Genomic DNA, 22,260 nt, shown 5'->3' on the forward strand with positions numbered 1-22,260 from the left:
GTTCTCAGTAAACAAACAAACAAACAAACAAACAAACAAACAAACAACCAAGGACACCCTTGGTTGTTTTCAAAACCTTGGTTGTTGTTAAAACAAGAACTAGCAAAAGTTTGTTATCTTTCTCCCTCTTTTTTGCCTTGCAGCGAGGGATACATGGTGATTTAATTAAAGGAGGTGGAGGATGACCCGATAATCACCCTGGCTAAGCGTTGCGGGGGCTGGGGGGGGTGGGGGGGCGGTCCCGGGCGGTCCCAGCAGCCCTCGCGCAACTAACGTCAGAGAGGTGAGCGCATGCGCGTGAGGATCACGTTGTGTGTTTGTCCTCAGGTGGCGCTCGCCTGGTTCAGCTCGCTCGGTGCGTGAGGAGAGGGTTCTATGTGCTGCTGGGCGGGGGTTCCTCTCACTGGAGGCTGCTGATGTGGGTGAGAGAGGTCGTGGATCCCAGGGTGTGAGGCCAGATTCGCTTTTATCTGCTTTGTGAAATGTTTTTCTGCTGACGCCGCAGGGGGAGAAGACCTGACCTCCTTTGCCTATTCTAAGTGAACTAACCCTTGAGTTCTTTGGAGTATGAGAACATTTGTAGAATTTTATCCCCGTTCGTTTATTTAATGCTTTTTCACTGGCCGTGTATCTACTTTTCCTTTCCAAAAAATGCATCCACTCTCAGGACTTCTGCTTTACACAGGTGATACCCAGAGGTTTGTCGCTAGCTTTTTTTTTCCCTGTTAAAAGTTAAAGTCCAGGCCCTGATTTACGTGGTCCTAGTGCTTATATATATCTGGGTGGCCTAAGAAGCCATCAGAATTAGAGCATCTCAAATGAACTTTGCATTATCATTTTCCTGCTCTTTTTCGGGGTCCCGTATTTCCGTTAGAGCAGCATCATCCACACCCATTTTGAAAACTCACAGGCTGGTCGCCATGAAATCTTTAAAAGTCTAGAATACATCTGCTCCAGTTCATTTCATTCCTAATGCCCTAGATTGGGCCGTACATCTCTTAGGACTATATCAGTAGCTAGAAACTGATTATCATCTCTTCCTCTATCCAACCCATATTCCACAATAGCAGTAGGCATTGATTACCAACACAAAAATCTGACCATATTTTTCCCTGTTAAAAACTTTGATGGATTTTTTTTTTTTTTTGCCTGTGTAATCATAACGGACTTCAAACAGTTATAATCTGATTGAGACTCACCCAACTGTCTCATTATCAATGGACTCTCTTCATTCAGCCCCAGAAACCTTATGTTCAGATGAAGCACAGATGAAATGTTCTGAAAACAACATATACTTTAAGATCATTGTGGGGTGTCTGGGTGGCGCAGTCGGTTAAGCGTCCGACTTCAGCCAGGTCACGATCTTGCAGTCCGGGAGTTCGAGCCCCGCGTCGGGCTCTGGGCTGATGGCTCAGAGCCTGGAGCCTGTTTCCGATTCTGTGTCTCCCTCTCTCTCTGCCCCTCCCCCGTTCATGCTCTGTCTCTCTCTGTCCGAAAAGTAAATAAACGTTGAAAAAAAAAAATGTTAAAAAAAAAAAAAAGAAATAAGATCATTGTATTTATGGCCACTGAGAAACTCTGAACTTTTCCCCCTATATAATAGCAAAAGGACAGTCTCAATTACTTTACTTTGGTAAGTGGCCTGAGTTCCAAGTAGTAGGGGTATGGATTCAGTTGTGTAGGTCTATTAATTAGGGTACCAGGGGGTTACCCCTGTCTTTGGAAAAGCCCTCCTGTCTTCACCTCTCCTCCAATTAAATCTTTATCAAATGCCACCTTTAAAGTAGAATTCATTGTTTTTTCCCTATGACCCACTGTATTAAATCAAAATGTCCTATACCAATAGAAAACATTATGACCCCTACACAAGGATGATGCTGTTTTAGGAACTATTTAATACATCATGTTTCTTTTGTACTCCTTAGTACATTAATATTTCTTTTATAGCAAGTTTATAGTAAGTTTTTTACATGTCCATCATCCCTTTCTGTACTTTCTGAACAATAGGAATCATATTTTACTCATCTTTGTAGCCCCAGTGCCTATGACAGTCTAGTATCTAATAAATACTAAATGCCCAATAAATATTTGATGATGAATAGATGTGATGGTCATCTGACTTCTCCAAACTGGCAACTTCTTGATGGCATGATCCAATCCTGAATCATTTTATCCCTAGTACCTAATACAATTATTGATATATACTGTTCCAATTGCTGATTGCTATCTTTAAATGAATTTTACAAATTCCATTCTCATTACCAAGGTTTAATATTTTATGTTGGTTACTGATAAAAGATTTAAGGCCAGAAGAGGCCTTATCATCTAGTACAACCCTTTCATTTCCTGCAGATGAAGATACTGAGCCAAGATAGCCCAGGTGATTGCCCCATAGCAACTAGGAAATGCTAGATCTAGGACTAAGTTTTCAGATTTTTTAGTTTAACTACTCTTTACTTAGGTTGAATTTTTGTAACAACTTTTACCACTTTCATTTTTTAAACACCCCCTGCAAGGGGACATCATCATCTAATATTTATTTCAACAACCATTTTTTGGGAGCACCTACTCTGTAAAGAGACAGTTGAGGTTCCTGTTCTTAAGTTTGAAATCTTGTGGAGAATCTCATAACCTACTGTTGATAAAAAATATTATTGAGAGCAAAACTTTGTTTTCTTTTGCGTAGGAATTTTAAGTTGGGAATTTTACCTTACTTCATTTCACTCTCAATTTTAACAGTGTGTAAGATTTTATTAGAGATCGTGAGGTGTAAATTCTGATTTATTTTATCTCTAGGTATTCTCATCTTTTCTGTGTGTTTCACCATCGGTACTCTTTACCAGCAGTTGTTTAATCAATTTGTAATAGAGAAGACTCAGTAGGAGAAAATGTCAAATCTAAAAATGAAAGAGGCCGCCCTTATCTATCTTGACAGAAGTGGAGGCCTCCGAAAGTTTATAGATGATTGCAAGTTCTACAATGGTATGTTCAGCAAAGGTGACTGTATATTGTAGAAACTTTAAAATTCCTATGTGCAGCTATTCTCATTTTTATGTTTGTATTTTTACAGATTCAAAACAAAGTTATGCAGTCTATCGATTCAGTATTTTAATAAATCCCTCTGATATTGTTGAATTGGATGCTGAACTTGGAAATTACATTTTACACCAGCCACTAAAAGCTGCTCAAGTTTTTCAATCTGTAAGTTAAAGAAAGAAATAATTTTATGCCACATGGCATTTTTGGTAACTTTGTTTGTTTGAAATTACAGGTCTGTTTTATTGCTGTTAAGACTCTTTCACTAATTGGACAATTACAGACTGAAGCTCAAGTAAGTTTTCGTTAAATTTAACAAAGAAAACCAAGGTAAAATAGTTTGAATGTTACTTGTAAATAAATATTTTATATTCAATTTTGTTTATTCATATTTTATTTATTATTTTTAAATAATAAACAATATTTTGTTTATTTTAAAAAGTACTACATTTCTTTCAGATTCAATAGACCATCTTAAAAACACATCTTTATTTCCTGTATTATCACTTATAACATTAAATATTTTTATAATAAAACATTTCAAACATACCCTAAAATAAAGAGAGTGATACTGTGAACCTCCATATTATCTGTCAGTCAGATCTAATAGTTTGTAATATATTGCCATACCTGCATCATCTTTTCCCCAAAATACTTTAAAGCAAATCCCAGACATCCTTATGTCCCACCTACATACTTTACTGTCAACCTCTAAAAATTGTGGACATTTTTCTTATATAACCGCAATGTCACTATGACCCTTTACAAAATAACAATGATTTTTTGGTATCATCTAATATCCAGTCTATATTTAAATTTACCCAATTGGGCTCTCAAGAGTGTCTCACAATTTATTTGTTCAAATCAGTATCAAAACAAGGTCTACACATTATAATTGGTTTTTATATCTTATTAAATCCTTTTTAATCTAGAGCAATTTCCTCCCCCTTCCTTCTTATACCATTGGAATTTTGAAAAACCTAGATAATTGTCCTGTACAATGTCTCATAATCTGGATTTGTCTGATTATGTTTTGTGGCATTAAAAAAATTTTTTTTAATGTTTATTTTTGAGAGACAGAGACAGAGACAGAGCATGAGGCAGGGAGAGGCAGAGAAAGAGGCACACACACAGAATCCGAAGTAGGCTCCAGGCTCTGAGCTGTCAGTACAGAGCCTAACGCAGGGCTCAGACTCACAAACCATGAGATCATGACCTTAGTGAAAGTCGAACGCTCAACTGACCAAACCACCTAGTGCCCCATGTTCTTGTGTCATTTAACTTACTCTCCCATACCCCATTTTTCTGGAAAAAGGGAATTTGCTCTTAAAACTTGCTTAAATTCAGATTCAACTCATTTTGACAAGAATACATCATATTTAGTGCCATGTATTTCATATTGTGTTACATTAGGAGAAATACACTCTCTGTTGTCCACTTTTAGTAATCCCACAATTGATTAGTAGGTTTGGGTGATGTCAGTCTGATCTCTTCAGTATACAGTCTCCCATCAACTTCCACCTAATAGCTTTTGCAGCCACTGATGACCATTGCCTAGAATCCATTATTTTATTAAAGTTGCAAAGTTGTGATTTTTTTCTAATTTTAGCAACCTTTCTGAACTTATTAACTGAAATTATTCTATAACAGAAGTTTTTTCTCATCAACTATTTGGTTACCCTGAAATATACTTTGTACCAGAAAGGCAGAATAAATGGTTGGTTCTTTCCATTTATAAGTTTTCAGAGAATAATGAGTTGAAATCATTATTTTGTGAGCCTCTAATGATGACCAGTAATTTTTTGGGTTTTGTTTTTTATTTTTTTATTATGAAAAATTCATGAATTTAAAATATATCTGACATCTGATATATTAATATATCTGATGTATTTAATATATTTAAAATATATCTGATATATTTCAATGAATCTTTGTCATTCCTTTTGATGTTTATTTTATCCTACCTTTGGTCACTGGGAGTCCCTTAAAGCTGGCTTTTATGTCCTTTTGACAGATCCCATGTTTTAGTTTTTTGTAATTCCCTTGGTTTCTGGCACAAGGAGATACAGCAGGTCCATCTGGTATATTTTCCACCCCAGACCTGGAGTCAGCCATTTCTCTTAAGCAGCTTAGGTTCCTTTTGGTGAGAAATTGTATTTAAGAGATCACAATCTGGGCACTAGAAGAATTCATTACTATTGGGTTGTCATTCTTTTACAGGTCTTTTCGATGGATATAGTCAGGAAGTGTGTGGTTTTAAATAAAAATAATGAGTTCATAATGATATTTCCAATTAAAATGTAAGATTTAAGGGTTTTGCATCTTTAATTTTATATTTAAATCTTTTTTCTTATGCTTACATTTTGTTTCCTAATAACACTAACAAATCATTTATTTGATTTACTCCACAAATATACTTACTATAATGTAATGCAAGTGCAATTAGATCTGCAATTTTATTAATACCATTTTTTACATTCTTATTAGATTAATATAGTGCTGAAGTTAACACATTTACCTCCTCTGCGAAGTTATAGTCTTGATCTTTGTGAATTTCCACTTGATTATGCATCTCAAAGATTTTATATGATGCAAGGTATTGTGATTGCAATGACAACTGTAACCAAGTACACACAAGGTGCAAGATTTCTTTGTTCAGATGAAGCATGCCCTCTGTCGAAAGGTAGATATAAAAATGTAAAATCAAAATACCAAGCAATTATTGTTTAATCCTAAATCAGGTTTATCATTAGTTATGAAACATTCATAGAGTAGAAAGAATGGAATAAAACTTGTTGTCTTATGTTTGTACGTTTATTTTGCATGATCTTGAAGTACATTCTCTCTTCCCCTCTTTTTTCCCACAGTTTAACAGTGCTCTTGGATTACTGAAGTACTTGTTTTCACACATTGTTTTATGACTGTTTGTTCATGCTGTTTCCTCTCCATGTAGTGTCCTCTCTCAGACCTTTGCCTTAACTTCAGTTCAGTCCTTCTCAGGACATCTTTTCCATTCATCTCCACTTACCATTGGGTTGGATGCCATTCTCTCTTCTCTCTGGACAGTCCAAATGAAAACCACATATTGAAATTATCTGTTTCTTATTGCTGCCTTTTGAAACTGTGTGTTTATGTATCCATATCACCAGTGCCTTAACACAGTACCTGCCAAGAAAGAGCCATGCAATAAATGTTAATTGAACTTCTCAGGAACCCATGTGCAAAATTGAGTTAATTATACTTTGAGTTAGATTAATTTTAAAGGATTGAAAATGGATAGCTAAATCTAAAAGTAAATTTAGCTTTCCTTTGTTTACTTTTAGGATTTGAGTATATAAGAGTGCATGTGCCTGGTGCTACTGAATCTGCAACAGTAAGAAATGACTTTTTGTGTAATCTGTGTTCATCTTCACTTCAAGAAGACAGAAAATTTAGAGTACTTGGTGGTAAAAATGCATTTACATTTTGCAATTATAAGTTTTAAAATAGTGTTTTATATCTTAATGTGGAAATTAAATAGAATGTGTATTCAAATACCTAATTCTTTTTTTTGCTATTTGCCTTAAGATAAACAGATAGTTGAAATAATCACAGCAAAGGCACTTCATGCTTTTCAAGGATATTCCAATAACCAGCCATTTAGGTTTCAATCTCTTACAATTTTTCTAAGGGGTAAGTAAGTTTTGTGTGATCTAAAAGCAAATTGCTAAAAAATGTAAGACTATTGTTTATGACTATTGTTTATATTTATTATATTTATGTTTGTTTATGACTATTTTATGTTTATGACTATTGTTTATGACTTATAAATTGGTACTTCTATAGCTTAAGAATCATAGGTCTTTTTGAGAGTGTTTTAAAGAGTTATATTTTGCTAATATATTAATTATTCATTGATTCATACATTATTTACTTAAAAAGATATTAGCACCTTCTATGTCCCAGGCACTGTGCTAAGTCTCAGGGACACACTTATGGTAAAGACCTCCCATTATTCTATGTTGTGTCTTATGTAAATATTGGGGTTCTTTTAGAATGTAAACTTCATGAAGGTAAGGACATAGTTTTTTGTTTTTTGTTATTTTTTTTTTACTGCACATAGTAAAAACTTAATAAATATTTGTTTAAAAATGAATGAGGGTGCCTGGGTGGCTCAGTCAGTTAAGCATCTGACTTCAACTCAGATCATGATCTTATAGTTTGTGAGTTTGAGCCCCACTTTGGCTCAGCATTGACATTGTGGAGCCTGCTTCAGATTCTTTCTGTACCCCTCCCTCTCTCTCTCTCTATCAAAAATAAATAAATAAACTTAAAAATAATGAATAAGCAGTGACATATGATTAATTGTTGAGAACTTCATGAGTAGAGACCTGTGAGTAGACTGAGTCTGCCATGGAGAAAATCATCAGTGTCAGTCACCCAGGAAAGAGATGGCTCTTCACTGAAAAGCCAGAACAAGTGAAAATGAGGGTGAGGCTCAGCCTCCTTTCTTGGGTTGAAATTTGAGGAATTAAACTGTTTGGAAAGAGAGAGCTTAGATGTCAACCGTGTATAGGAAACTCAAGAGTTAGGAAAGTAGAGACTCAAACAAGAACTCTTTCCACCATGGCCTGACAAGGATGAAGCAGGTATGTAAGCCCAGATGATAATGGTTCATTTTTATATAGCAGTTACTGTGTGCCAGGCACTGTTACATATTTTAACTCATTTAGTTGTAACCTTATCAAGTAAGTTCTATTGTTATCTCAATTTTACAATTTGGAAACTGAGGCACAGAGAAGTTACTTATCCAGAGTCATATAGCTAGTACATGGCAGAGCCATGATTCAAATTCCGGCCTTCCAGCTTCAAAGTCTATGCTTTTATCTACTTAATTCTGTTAAATACCATATACAAACCATACAGTGTATAAATATAAGTGGCTATCCAACTTATATTTTAGTAGAAAACCTTTTCTTTAGATAAACTCTTTCATGGAACCTAAATGAATTTTTAGAGATTAAATTAATAACAACAGGCCTTTTGGGGTTGATATTAGAAGAAATACCAAGACTTCCTGATCTCCTTGCTTTTCTCATGACCTTTCCTTGACCTCAGGATACATCTACCAAACTCTATGATTCCATGGAACAGTTGAAAAATTGTTTGCTTTTATTTTCCCCTTGTAATTCATTCTGTGTCCTTCAGTTAGTTGGTTTTGTTTTTGTTTTTGTTTTTTTGGGTTGGTTGTTTGGTTTGGTTTGGTTGGTTGGTTTACAGTTTTTATTTTCCCAATTTTCAAGCCTGATTCTTCCCTTCCAGTCTACAGGATACACCAATATGCTCTCTGAAACTGCCCCCCCCCACCAAAAGGGTAGAGAGAGTAAGAGAGAGAGGAGAAAAAAAATGATGGAGAAGATCAATGTTTGATCTTCTTCACAGAGAGAAGCTAATCTTGTTCCTCCTTATAAGTCCTTTTTTTCATAGCTTTATAACCACCCAACTTCCATTTAATGAAGGATCAAGATTTTTAGTGTATGTTTGTAAGATAAATTTTGAATTTGTGCAAAAGCATTGCACAATCTGTAGGTATGAGAAGGGAAACCTAGCATAGTGCAAGGAGATAAGCAGACCTAGATGTGAATTTCAGTTCTGCTACTTACCATTTAGTAAATGCCTCTGCAAATCACTTAATTTCTCAGTTTCTTTATATACAAAGTGGAATAATAATATCTAACATTTTATAATTAAATGATGTATGTAACATACCTTGCCTATATCATAGACGGTGAAATAAACCTTTTAAAATTATTTTCTTCCCAAATTAAATTATTACTTATAAGATCATTTTTATTAACATTTCTTGTCATTTAATGCAAAGATATTTCATCTTAAATAGAATGATCTTGTTTTTCCTTTCATTGTATTATAGGAGACTATCTAATTGCTATGTCTCATGCTTCTTGAAGTTAATTCATCATTGCCTATAAATATCAAAATTTATTAGCAATAAAATTGCCTCAATTTACATTATTAGTGCCACTCTATATAGATATTATACTAAACAAAAGTAAATACAACTAACTCAACTACTGAATTGTTACGAGTTCTAGATCATTGAACCATTTGATCACGTACAAGTTTTATTTAGTGAATACATATTTTCTCTTGTGTTTAATAATTTTAGATGAATCTGTGAGTAAAATGAATATAGGAAATGAGTATAAAATTATTGGAATTCCAACCTGTGTAAGAACTTCACAAACTGCTGTCTGTATAGAGGCAAACAGTATCATTTCTTGTAATCCAGAAGGTAAGGAAATTATTAGTATCATATTTAAAAAATAATTAAATTTAAGTCCTTGTGTTCAGGAAATAAGTATTTTTTCAGGAAATAAGTATTGTTGGGCACTCTTTTAAGCTCTAGAGATATAGTTGTAATCAGGACAATCAAGGTTCCTTCTCTTAATCATATGGTAGATAGTGAATAAACCTATAAACTAATCAATAAGATGATTACAGATAATAAAGGCTATGAAAGAAAGAAAATGTGATAATGTAGACCCTTGCCCAGAGGAAGGACTCCTTTTTTTGCCTAAACTTTATTTTTATTTTTTTCATGATTAGCAATGAGAAAATTGTGTCCAGATGTCAGGAGTTTGAGATTCACCAAAAGGTTTTTCACCCCACCTTTTATTTTCTAGCTAAGGCAATGTTAAGTAACTTGTTGTCTGAGAAAAAGAACCCAATAAAATAGCATCCTATTCCTCATCTGAGTTCTGAACCAATCAAGAAATAAGACAAAAGAGAAAGGCAGATGGGGGCCAAAATATCACCTTTATTACTAGTAATTTCCTTTAACAACACCAACACAAATAAGCATTAAGTAAAAGAGGAGAGCAGACCTACTCTTTTAACTTGGCATATAAATATTTAAATGTTCAGGAAGGACTGGTTAAATCTTGAATAGATTTAGATTTTGGATTTTAGATTTTAGATTTGTTTGTTTGTTTGTTTATTTATTTAGGAATCACTAGATAATCGTCTGCAATAATAGAGGCCCAAGTTGAGTTAAACGCAAGTAGATTCTAGGGGCACCTGATGGCTCAATCGGTTAAGCATGAACTCTCAATTTTGGCTCAGGTAATGATCTCATGGTTGTGAGATCTGGCCCCTCAGGCTCTGCACTGGGCATGGAACCTACTTAAGGTTCTCTGTCCTTTTCTCTCTGCCCTTCCCCTGCTCACACTCATGCATGTGTGTGTGCCCTCCCCTCTCTCTCAAGGAAAATAAGTAAGTAAGTAAGTAAGTAAATAAATAAATAAATAAAATCTGTTTGGGGCACCTGGTGGCTCAGTTGGTTGAGCATCCAACTCAGGATTTTGCCTCAGGCTGTGATCCCAGGGTCATAGGATCTAACCCAGCACCGGGCTCTGTGGTGATAGCACGGAGCCTGATTGGGATTCTCTCTCCCCCTCTGCCTGTCTCACTCATTTGTGTTCTCTTTCCCTCTTTAAGATAAAAAAATAGTGGAACCTGGGTGGCTCAGTCAGTTAACTGTTCAACTTTGATTTTGGCTCAGGTCATGATCCACAGTTCGTGAGATCAAGCCCCAAGTCAGGCTCTGTACTGACAGCAAGGAACCTGCTTGGGATTCTCTCTTTCCTTCTCTCTCTGCCTCTCTCCTGCTCATGTGCATGCTTGCCCTCTCTGTCAAAATAAATAAATAAATATCTAAATAAATAAATAAAAATTTAAAAAATAAAAAATAAATGCAATTAGATTCTAGATACCTCTGCTTGTCTTGAAGAGAAAAGCTTCTTAGAAAAATAAAAATATTGAACAAAGAAAGCACTAATGGACAATAGATATTTTAGTGACATTTAAAATATTTTCTTCTGTGAAGTATTCCCAGATTTATTGATTTGGTAGGAGAACAGGACTTATATGTAGGTGAGAAAGTGTGCTTTCTCATGTTGCATTCCAGAAGTAGGCAGATTTAACCACCCAAATGTGGCAATAGCTACACTAAGGTAGGCTTCCCTCGGTCCATGGCCATGGATGAATAGAAGAAATCATTGCTCTATGATGGCAGCCCAAGAGTTAGGAGAAAGGAACTGGCTTATGCATGCATAGCAATTCTTCTCAATGATCAAGTGGGTTAAAAGGCTCATTTCAGGAGCTGGACAGAGTAAGGGAGTAGAAAAGATCTAGAATGTTACAGTATAGTACAGTGCAGTGCTTTCAAAGTAGTGGAGAATAAATCTTCCCTTTTCTTTGTGTATTTTTATTTATTTGTTTTGAGAGAGGGAGTGAGCAGGGGAAGGCAGAGAAGAGAGAGAGAGAGAGAGAGAGAGAGAGAGAGAGAGAGAGAGAGAGAATATCCCATGCAGGCTTTGCATTGCCAGCATGGAGCCTGATACGGGGCTTAAACTCTGCAAACTGTGAAACTGTGAGATCATGACCTGAGCCAAAACCAAGAGTTGGATACTTAATCAACTGAGCCACCCAGGCACCCTAAATCTTCCCTTTTAAAAACAACATTCAAAAATTTCCCCTTCTGCTGGTTAGCCCTCACTAAAGATGATATTATTTCAAACATATAGAAGCAAACACTGCAATACAGGTGCCCCATGATCTGGCTTGGTTTACATAGGTCTTAAAAGGAGAAGAATGAGGGATTTGCATGTACCCCACAGCCAATTTATGTGGACACATGGGGTAACTGTTTCATTTTATTACATTCCCTGAGATAAAATTGAGAGACCAGAGTGACCTTTAATCATAATTTAATATTATAAGAATTTGAATATGGCATCGCTAGAAGAGCTACAATTTGGTAATATTTTTGATAAATGGGATTAGATATCTATAATATCATTTTCTTATTTTAAAACCCTTTTTAATATATGTTTACTTTCAGTTCCTTCAGGAATAAGCGACAATTTTAGGTATCTCCTCTCTTTGACTTCCAGCTCATGCTGGAAATTTACAGCGATACTTGCCAATATCTTTGCATCACAAATTGTTCCTCCTGGGACTTACAATTTGCTCAAGCTATGTTTGCTGATGAGTCTAGTACAGACAAGTGACCATAACAAGGAACTGAAAGATTGCCTGGATATTTTGATCATGACAAGTGATACTCTACTTGTAGACAGGTAAAATATGTGACATGGATGTTTTCAAATTATAAATTGGTCACACATTTATTTGCATAAATCCTTTCCATGAGCATTATTATAAGACAAATGTTTAGAATTATCTGGGCAGTATGAATATTTAAATAAACTTTTATTAATGGAGTTCAAAACTTTAAACACAGGGATTAATAAATTGGATATTTGCTTTCAATATTTTGAGGATTTAACCACTCAAAAGTTTCAACCAATTTTCCCACTCACACCTTTACAAATAAATATATCCTTCACAGACTTCCTTTTCCTTTTCCTCAATTCCCTAACTCAACATTCCGCTTTTGTACTTTATTTTCATTTGAAAGTAATCTCCCTCCACCCCAACCAAGAACCAACAAACCATTGTCTTATTTTTCTACAAGATTCCATTCAATAATACTGATTCACTGTGCCAAAATAAGGCTGTGGAAAGTACCAAAATTACTGTTCTGGGACTATCACCCTAACTTTGGAATAAGCTTCTACTCAGCATTTTGGGGCTCCCCACTAGCAAGTACCATTTTTAAAGTTACTTACATGTTCAAAAAGCTAGGAATAAGCTTCTTGTATTAATACCTTGGATGCATTTGTAAAACAAAAACAAATTTATAGAATTTAAAATTTAAAAAATGCAAATTAAGTTTGTTGGACAGATGATGTTTTGCTAAAATTTAATTTTAGCGAATTAATTAAATTTCAATGTAAATGTGGTACTAATTGCTACAGATTGCACCAATTTAATCCTCCACTGATGAGCATGAGAGTATTTCTTTCCTCACAGCCTCACCAACACTGGGTGTGGTCAAACTTTTAAATCCGATGGGTGGAAAATGGTATTTGACTTTGAATGGCATTTTTTAAATTAGAAGTAAGTTTTAGTGGGGCACCTGGCTGGCTCAGTTGGTGGAGTGTGCAACTCTTTATCTTGGGGTTGAGTTCAAGCCTCACATTGGGTGTAGAGATTGCTTAAAAATAAATAAATAAAAAAAGTTTTAGCATTATTTAGAGCTTGTAAACTCTTTTTTTTTTTTTAAAGTAGGTTTCACACCCATTGTGGAGCCCAATGCAGGACATGACCCTAAGATCAAGACCTGAGCTGAATTCAAGAGTCAGACGCTTAACTGACTGCCACCCAGGCACCCCAAGAGCTTGTTAAACACTTTTATTATTTTTCTATAAACCTCCTTGACCATTGTCACCTTTTCTATTGCTTATTTCTAAATGATTTGTGATACCTCCTATAAATTAATGCCTCTGTGCCTTTTCCTGTTTGTCATTAAACTTTGACTTTTCGTATGGTATTTGGGGTAGTACAAGAGATTTGAGGTTTTTTATTTTTTAGTTAAAATTTATAACTAAATGGGGCGCCTGGGTGGCGCAGTCGGTTAAGCGTCCGACATCAGCCAGGTCACCATCTCGCGGTCCGTGAGTTCGAGCCCCGCGTCGGGCTCTGGGCTGACTGCTCAGAGCCTGGAGCCTGTTTCCGATTCTGTGTCTCCCTCTCTCTCTGCCCCTCCCCCGTTCATGCTCTGTCTCTCTCTGTCCCAAAAATAAATAAATGTTGAAAAAAAAAATTTAAAAAAAAAATTATAACTAAATAATCAGTAAATAATCAGATCTTAAGTATATAATTCAATGAGTATTGATAAGTATATATATTGCTATAACCACCACCACAGTAAGATATAGAACATTTCCATCACCTCAGAAAGTTCCTTCAATCCATTCCTATCTACATACATAATTTCTGTAACAAAGGTCAATTTTCCTGTTCTTGAACTTCATAAAAATGGAATCATATAATGCCTCTCTTGAGACTAGTCTCTTTCACTCTATATGTATTTGAGGTTGATCCAGTTGTGTGTACCAGTAACTCATTGTTTTTATTGATGATTATTTATGATTACATAAATATAGCAGATTACATAAATATAGCAGGATATGTTTATCCATTCTCCTAGTGATGGACATTGGGTTTTGCATGTTTTGACTATTATAAATGAATCTGCTGTAAACATTCCTCTACAGGCCTTTTTGTGGATCTATGTTTTCATTATCTTTGATAAATACCTAGGAATGAAATTGCTATGTCATTAGATAAGTATATATTTAACTTTATAAGAAACTGCCGAACAGTTTTCCAGAGTGATTATACCATTTTACATTCCTACTAACAACGTAAGGTTCCAGTTGTTTCTATCATCACCAACATCTTGGTGGTGTCAGTCTTTTCTCACTTTAGCCATTCTGGTGCATATGAAATGGTATCACATTATGGTTGTAATTTTCATTTCCCTGATGACTACTGATCTGAATTTTTTTCTATGTGCTTATTGGCTGCTCATATATCTTCTTTTATGAAGTGTCTGTTCAAGTCTTTTGCTCACTTTTAAGTGGGGTTGTTCTAGATGCATGTCCTTTGTCACATATATGTGCCATGAAAATTTTCTTTCAATCTAAAACTAGTATTTTTTTCTTAAAAATGTCTTTGATGAGCAGACTTTTTTGTTTTGTTGAAATTCAATTTATTGTTTTTTTTAAGTTTAGTGTTTTCTGGATTCTATCTAAGAAATCTTTGGCTACCCTAAGGTCATGAAGATACTCTTTTATATTTTCTCCTAGAAGCATTATAGTTTTAGCTTTTATGTTGTCTTTTATACATCATAAATTAATTTTTGTATATGGTGTGAGGTAGGAGTCAAGGTTAATGTTTTTTTTTTATGCATTTATCCAGTCTTCCCATACCATTTGTTGAGAAGAATTCCCTTCCCCATTGAACTGCTTTGGTACCATTGTTGAAAATCAGTTGAAGTGGGTATAAACTAGGTATAAAATTGAATTGGGTATAAATCTATTTGAACTCTTTTCTGTTATTTTGACCCATTTGTCTATAATTATGCCAATATCATAATTCTTGATTATTGTAGCTCTATGTAGAGTTTTGAATCAAGTGGTGCAACTTTATTCTTCATTTTCAAGATTCTTTTTCATTATTTTAGGTCCTTTGCATTTTCTTAGAAAGTTGAGAATCCTGCATTTTCTTATAAAGTTTAGAATCCAGAGGTTAATACTACTCACCTACCCTCCAAAAAAGCCCATTAAAGATTTTTGTTGGAACTGCATTTAACTTATAAATCAATTTTAGGGAGAATTTAAATCATAACAATGTTGAATCTTTTAATCTATGTGTATCTCCATTTATTTAAATCCCCCTTAATTTCTCTCAGCAATGTTTTATAAAGGTCATACATACATTTTGCTAAAGTTATTTCTAAATATTTGAAAATATTGATACTATTAAAAATGGTAGTGTTTTATTAATTTCATTCTTCAAATATTTTCTGTGAATATAGAAATATAATTGATTTTTGTATTTTGATCTTACATTATATAACCTTCTATCAGTATTTTTAAAAGTTCCTCATTAGATTCCAATGTGTAGACAAGTTTGAGGCCCATTTTTCTATATAACTAGGTTCTGAGCCTGCCTGCATATTAGAATTACCTGGGAGAAGTAAAAAATATATATATTTATGACTGGCTCACTCCAGGAATTCTAATTTCATGGTTTGGGCTGGGGCTTGACATTAGAATTTTTTAAATCTCCCCAGGTGATTTTAATGTAAGCTAAGGTTGAAAAACACTGCTCTACAGGCTTGCAAAAGTTTCTTTCTAAATCTCGTTCCCCCATTTTACAAACCAACATCCAAATTCCTTGGAATGGCATATACACTAGAAACTTTATATCAACTTTGTTGCAGACTATGAGTCTGGAGTTCTCTCTTGTCCAGCAAGAGAGTGGATGCAAAATTGAATATGAGGGAGGCTAATGTCCAGGAGGAGACAAGAGCCCCAAATAGGGGTTTTATCTCTGTATTTATTGAGCTCACAAGATATTACCCATATGAGGAATGTGAAGAAAACAAGATCTTACACATGTGATGAACGTGGAGAAAACAATCAGACAGTAATCATTCACTTGTGTGTGTAAGAAGCAAAGGGTCTGGGGGGCAAGTGGAGTTTGTGATTAAGGTACATTGGTACCAGATGGAAAGTAATTTCCTGCAGATGATATAACAAGTTACTAGTGCTCCCATTACAGTATCTCGATAGCTAACTTTGGGTGCTTTTTGCCTCATGGTGGCAGCTTTCTGCCCTAAGCTTTTTTCTAACCCATTTATGTAAGTAGAACCCATTACCCCACATAACCTATCCACATTTAAGGAATACTACTTCACCCTTTTGTACTATATGTCTGTGTCTATTCATCATAGTTGATTTCACCAATGAGCTATGATTTCTGTGGCATTAGATTTGAAAGCTAAGCTTAAAATAATCATCATCCTTTCTTAGAATTTAAATTTGAGAAATTAAGAGGCTCAGGAAATTGGCAAAGAAATTAGAAAACAAGAAGATGTATCAAGAGTTACCATGATATATAGGCAGCAGGAATAGTCGTGATGGGCTATTGGCAAGCCTAAATGCAAACATTCTGAATAAACAAGAGAAAGCAATCCGTAAAGAGGAAGGCCCAGATCAAATGTCATCTCTTTGTACCTTTCTCTAACTTCCTTCCTGAAAGAAATAATACTCTGATATGGATGTTCTAATGATATTATTTTAGTACTTATCACATTGTGTTTTAGTTTTTTGTTTATGTCTCCTTTGCTAGGCTGTGAGCTTTCCAAATTAAGGACCAAGTCTCAAAAGTGGTTTTATCCCTAACAAAAGTGTTCACTAGGGGTGAGGTACCTGGCTGGCTCAGTTGGTAGAGCATGCAACTCTTGATCTTGGGGTTGTGAGTTCAAGTCCCATGTTGGGTGTAAAGATTACTTAGAAATAAAGTCTTTAAAAAAAGAAAAAGTTCCTTACTAAACACTGAATCAAATTTAATTGTGTAGCTGTTATACATTATGACTTCTGAAAATCAAATAGTAAATAATAGTAATGAATAATTTATTTTTTCCTAGGCTTTTGAATTTTAGTATAAAACTTGTGCCTCGTGGCATACGTCATCCAGTCTCTACTGAAATTTTTCCTACTCTATCCAGGAATAAGTATGGAACTGGAGCAGTTAGTATTCAAGCTGGCAGTGCTTTGCTAGCTAAAGGTGGTATCTGCTTTATAGGAGACTTGGCTTCACACAAAAAAGATAAACTAGAACAGCTTCAATCAGGTAAACAATATTTTTTCCGAATTAATTTTCACCTGTTTAACTTTTTAAAAAATTTTTGTTGATGAATTGGCCTTTTTTTTTTTTTTAAATTTACTTCCAAATTAGTTAGCATATAGTGCAACAATGATTTCAGGAGTAGATTCCTTAATCCCTTACCCATTTAGCCCATCCCCCCCCTCCCAAAACCCCTCCAGTAACCCTCTGTTTGTTCTCCATATTTATGAGTCTCTTATGTTTTGTCCCCCTCCCTGTTTTTATATTATTTTTGTTTCCCTTCCCTTATGTCCATCTGTTTTGTCTCTTAAAGTCCTCAGATGAGTGAAGTTGTACAATTTTTGTCTTTCTCTAATTTCACTTAGCATAACACCTATGCATAACACCTAGCATAACACCATGCAAGATTTCATTCTTTTTGATTGCCGAGTATATATACCATATCTTCTTTATCCATTCATCCATCGATGGACATTTGGGCTCTTTCCATTCTTTGGCTATTGTTCATAGTGCTGCTATAAACATTGGGGTGCATGTGTCCCTTTGAAACAGCATACCTGGGGACCTGGGTGGCTCAGTCAGTTAAGCGGCCGACTTCGGCTCAGGTCATGATCTCGCGGTCCGTGAGTTCGAGCCCCTCGTCGGGCTCTGTGCTGACAGCTCGGAGCCTGGAGCCTGTTTCAGATTCTGTGTCTCCCTCTCTGACCCTCCCCCGTTCATGCTCTGTCTCTCTCTGTCTCAAAAATAAATAAACGTTAAAAAAAAAAATTTAAGAAACAGCATACCTGTATCCCTTGGATAAATACCTAGTAGTGCAATTGCTGGGTCGCTCGGTAGTTCTATTTTTAGTTTTTTGAGAAACCTCCATACTGTTTTCCAGAGGGGCTGTACCAGCTTGCATTCCATCACCTGTTTAACTTATAGTCTCATCAGTGTCAAGGAATTACTTAACAGTTAAGATCATATTGTACACATTTTAGGAACTGAGAAATTATATTAAATGGCACTTCTCATTTTACCTGTATTAATAAAGAAAGGAATTTAATATGAAAACGCACTGTTTTAATTTTTCTCTCATTTGTGCTAACATGTGAATTTGTATTGGGCGAGATTTCTTTTCTTGTCTTGTCTTAGTGTATTAATTAGGACTTCAGCTCTGATGCTGAAAAACAGTGGTGAAAGGAGACATCCTTGACTTATTTCTGATCTTAGCAGGAAAGCTTTGAGTTTTGTTACCATTAAATATGAAGTTAGCTGTAGGTTTTTTGTACATGTTCTTTTTCAAGTTGAAGGAGTTCCCCTCTATGGTGAAATACACATAACATAAAATGTACCATTTTAACCATTTTTAAGTGTACAATTCAATGGCATTAAGTACATTCACAATGTTATGTAATTAATACCACTATCCATTTCCAGAACTTTTCATAATCCCTAACAGAAACTCTGTACCCATTGAACAATAACCCTATTCCCCTGTACCTCCAGCCATTGGTAACCTCTGTTCTACTTTCTGTCTTTATGAATTTGTCTATTTAAGAATCTCTTTTCTTCTTATTGCTGAATTATATCCCATTTTATGTATATACCACTTTTTTAAAAAATTCATTCATTAGTTGAGAGAAACTTAGGTTGTAAAGCATAATGGTTCTAAATTCTCCACATCAGTCCTATTATATTTCATAAGTAATAAAATATTTTTAAAGGAAAAAGCTTTTTATATTAGTACTCTTAATAGCATCTTTTCCCCTGCTTTTGATTAAGGAGCCCAGATTTTTAGTTTACACTAGGCCCCACATATTAAGTAACTGGCCCTGGGGGTGCCTGGGTGGCTCAGTCAGTTAAGTGTCCGATTTCAGCCCAGGGCATGATCTCATGGTTTGTGAGTTCAAGCCCCGCTTCAGGCTCTGTGCTGACAGCTCAGAGCCTGGAGCCTTCTTCAGATTCTGTGTCTCCCTCTCTCTCTGCCTCTCCCCTGCTCACGCTCTTTCTCCCTCTATCTCAACTTTGGATAACAAAACATTAAAAAAAAATTAAGTAACTGGCCCTGGCTACTAGGATGGCAAAAATTAAAAAGACTGAAAGCAGATGTTACCAAGGATATGGAAAAACTGGAATTCTTATATACTGTACGTGAAAGTATAACATAGTGCAACCATTTTGAAAACTGCTCTGGCAGTTTCTATAGAGTTAAATATGTATTTACCTTATGACCCAAGAGAAAGATAAATATAAAGAAAAGACTCTCTTATCATGAATAAAGAGAAGTTTAATTTGAGAAATATTTGGAATATGGAATCCTAGGATTGAACCCATAGGTTTAATGGTTATAAGGGATGAAGGAAAGATAAAAAGGAAACTATGTTGTTTCTAGATTTTTTTTGTTTGTTTGGGTTTTAAGTAGTTGGATAGTGATTCCTCTAATTGCAAATAATGCACACAGAGCCATTTGAGAAGGAAAAATGATGAATTTGGTTTTTAGCATGTTGAATTTGAGATATATTTTCCCCTAGTCATTGTAGTTTATATTCTCTATCAATCTTATTCTCTTTCACTCTCATATAGATATCCTTTTTTTTTTGCACATAAAAGAATATTGCTTAATTTCAGCCCCCCTTATAAGCCTGCACTAATATAACCAGTGTCTTAACCCTCTGCCTATACTTCCCAGACACTGACCATAATTCTAGCTACATGCTTTGGACTGCTGTTCTCATCAAGGCATGGGACACATAAACTTTCAAATATTTTTCTTGCCTTGTTGTTTTTTTTTAAAGTCTAATAAATGTTTACTTATTTATTTTGAGAGAGAGAGATAGAGAGCAAGCAGGAGAGAGGCAGAGAGAGAGAAAGACAGAGAATCCCAAGCAGGTTTTGCACTGCCAGTACAGAGCCCGACCGTGGGGCTCAAAACACACGAACCATGAGATCATGTATGACCTGAGCCAAAATCAAGAGCCAAATGCTTAACCGACTGAGGCACCCCTCTTGCCTTATTCTTTTTATTAGATCCTCCAATTAAGCCATATCTTATAAAACAACCAAATTTACTTGTGTCTTTACTGTCCCACATTTAGACAGTAAAATTCTATATAATAGTATTTCTTATTAAAAATAATATTTGTTAGTTATTTATAGACATATAGACCAAAATAAACTTAAATAACAAATGGGCAATGTCTTTTTACTTAGTTGTGGAAAGCAGAAGCATCACAGTATACATCCCAGGAAAGAAGTTTGGGGATGATATTAATCAACAAATGACTTTTCCAGTTCAGTGCAGTTTTTGGTCTTTTGTTAATATGGATTCATCTTCAAGGAGAAATATGCAGAAAACCAACACTCTCATTGGTCAGATGGTAAGGTATATGTATTTTTTATTTTTAGAATGTTGTTTATGGAATTTAATCACAGATTTTAATCTTAATGTTTTTGTTGTTCTTAATGTTTTGTTATTAACCCATTTCTATCCTTAATCAGGTACTAGAACTAAATAACAGTGCAATTGTCTGAAAATTTTCTTTTCTTTTAGTCATGCAAAGCAGGTGTCTGTTTACTAGAAATTATTATTTGAATAGGCAGTAGAGTAGGCTTTAGTGAATAATGTGTAAGAAATTAATAAATAGCATTAAAAATTGGTCATAGTAAGTTCCCATGCTATTCAGGAAACATTTTAAATAATAATTAATAATGTCAAATAATGAAGTAAAAATAATAGGTATATAACATATTATTATAATATACATATATTAATAATATAAATAATTATAAACAGTATTTAATTTATAATTATCTAAAGTGTTTGTGGAAATGCCAGAGTTTCATGTTTGCCTTTTACATTTTCATTTGATGTAGGATTGCAGTTTGATTCCAGCTAATCTTGTAGAGGCGTTTGGATTATTGATTAACTGCAATGAATCATCTTCTTGCTACCCACTTATTTCTACTGTGCAACACACTTTAAAGAAAGCCATCGATCCTGAAGAGCTCCTTTATGTAGCTTCTAAGAAGTTCACAACTGAAGATTTTGAAAAGGTAGAGGTAGAAGAAATGATTACCAAGAATACATGTGCTAAGGTTTCTCAATTTAAATAGAACTCACTTTCAGCATCCAATTTTATTTATTTAGAATTATTTTATTCCAAGTCCCTTTCAGCTTTTAAATATTTTAAGGACATTGCATAGAAAATATTTAGGATTATAATTAGATTAAAAACTGTGTAAAGACATAAATATTAAAATGTTAATTATTTGCACCACTATCCACATGGCTTTAAAACTTCTCAATAAAAAGAAAACCAATAGAATATTTCTATAGAAAATTATGATGAGAGGCTGTATAGGTATACAGTTATTTACATTTTACAGACTATTCAAAAGGATTTACTTTATGTAAATGCCTTCAGAGTTCTGACTTTAGAGAATACCTGTCATGACTCACTAACCCATTTCAATGTCCTGACATGGAAATGTGCAGCATGTTCAGAGAACCTGAGAGTAGATGATGTAAATTCAGTAATGATTTTTACAGCTATTAAAGGTATACAAGTATTTACAAGTGAAGCCTTTTTAATATTAACTATTCAGAAATCTATCCACACTAGAGTTAAAGTATCTGGGTAGGATAGGTAAAAGGCAGGGAATATTGGGGGTGGAAATCTATGAGTCATTAACAATTTTGTTCATACCTGCCTTCTTTGTAGGCAGATTGCATGGGTAAAAGGTTGAAAAGTGAGGTGGACTTAAAACTGAATTATGAACATTGTTTATTGACATAGAATAGAAAAAGAACAATATTTATGATAAAGTAGCTCTTTTTGTTTGTTTTAGTATATAAGAAAAAAGTAGTAGTCTCTAGGAATTAGGGTACTATACCTATATCTATATCTATATCTATAT

General features: G+C 34.6%; 1 protein-coding gene across 3 annotated transcripts in view; it reads left to right on the forward strand.

The window, feature by feature from the left end:
* The first annotated feature begins 310 nt into the window (after positions 1 to 310).
* MCMDC2 (minichromosome maintenance domain containing 2) overlaps positions 311 to 22,260 on the forward strand; it is a 38,785-nt gene continuing 16,835 nt past the window's right edge. For 2 of the 3 annotated variants that reach the window (XM_047842802.1, XM_047842804.1), the window contains exons 1-12: positions 374 to 422; positions 2,797 to 2,982; positions 3,071 to 3,201; positions 3,272 to 3,331; positions 5,524 to 5,719; positions 6,360 to 6,482; positions 6,604 to 6,708; positions 9,203 to 9,328; positions 11,939 to 12,176; positions 17,162 to 17,367; positions 20,554 to 20,720; positions 21,217 to 21,396. In XM_047842802.1, coding sequence (XP_047698758.1) covers positions 2,889 to 2,982; positions 3,071 to 3,201; positions 3,272 to 3,331; positions 5,524 to 5,719; positions 6,360 to 6,482; positions 6,604 to 6,708; positions 9,203 to 9,328; positions 11,939 to 12,176; positions 17,162 to 17,367; positions 20,554 to 20,720; positions 21,217 to 21,396 — 1,626 coding nt within the window. In that variant the 5' untranslated portion in view covers positions 374 to 422; positions 2,797 to 2,888. The other variant, XM_047842803.1, reaches the window with a different exon arrangement.

Source organism: Prionailurus viverrinus, chromosome F2 (assembly GCF_022837055.1).
Source record: "Prionailurus viverrinus isolate Anna chromosome F2, UM_Priviv_1.0, whole genome shotgun sequence".
Classification (NCBI taxonomy): Eukaryota; Metazoa; Chordata; class Mammalia; order Carnivora; family Felidae; genus Prionailurus; species Prionailurus viverrinus.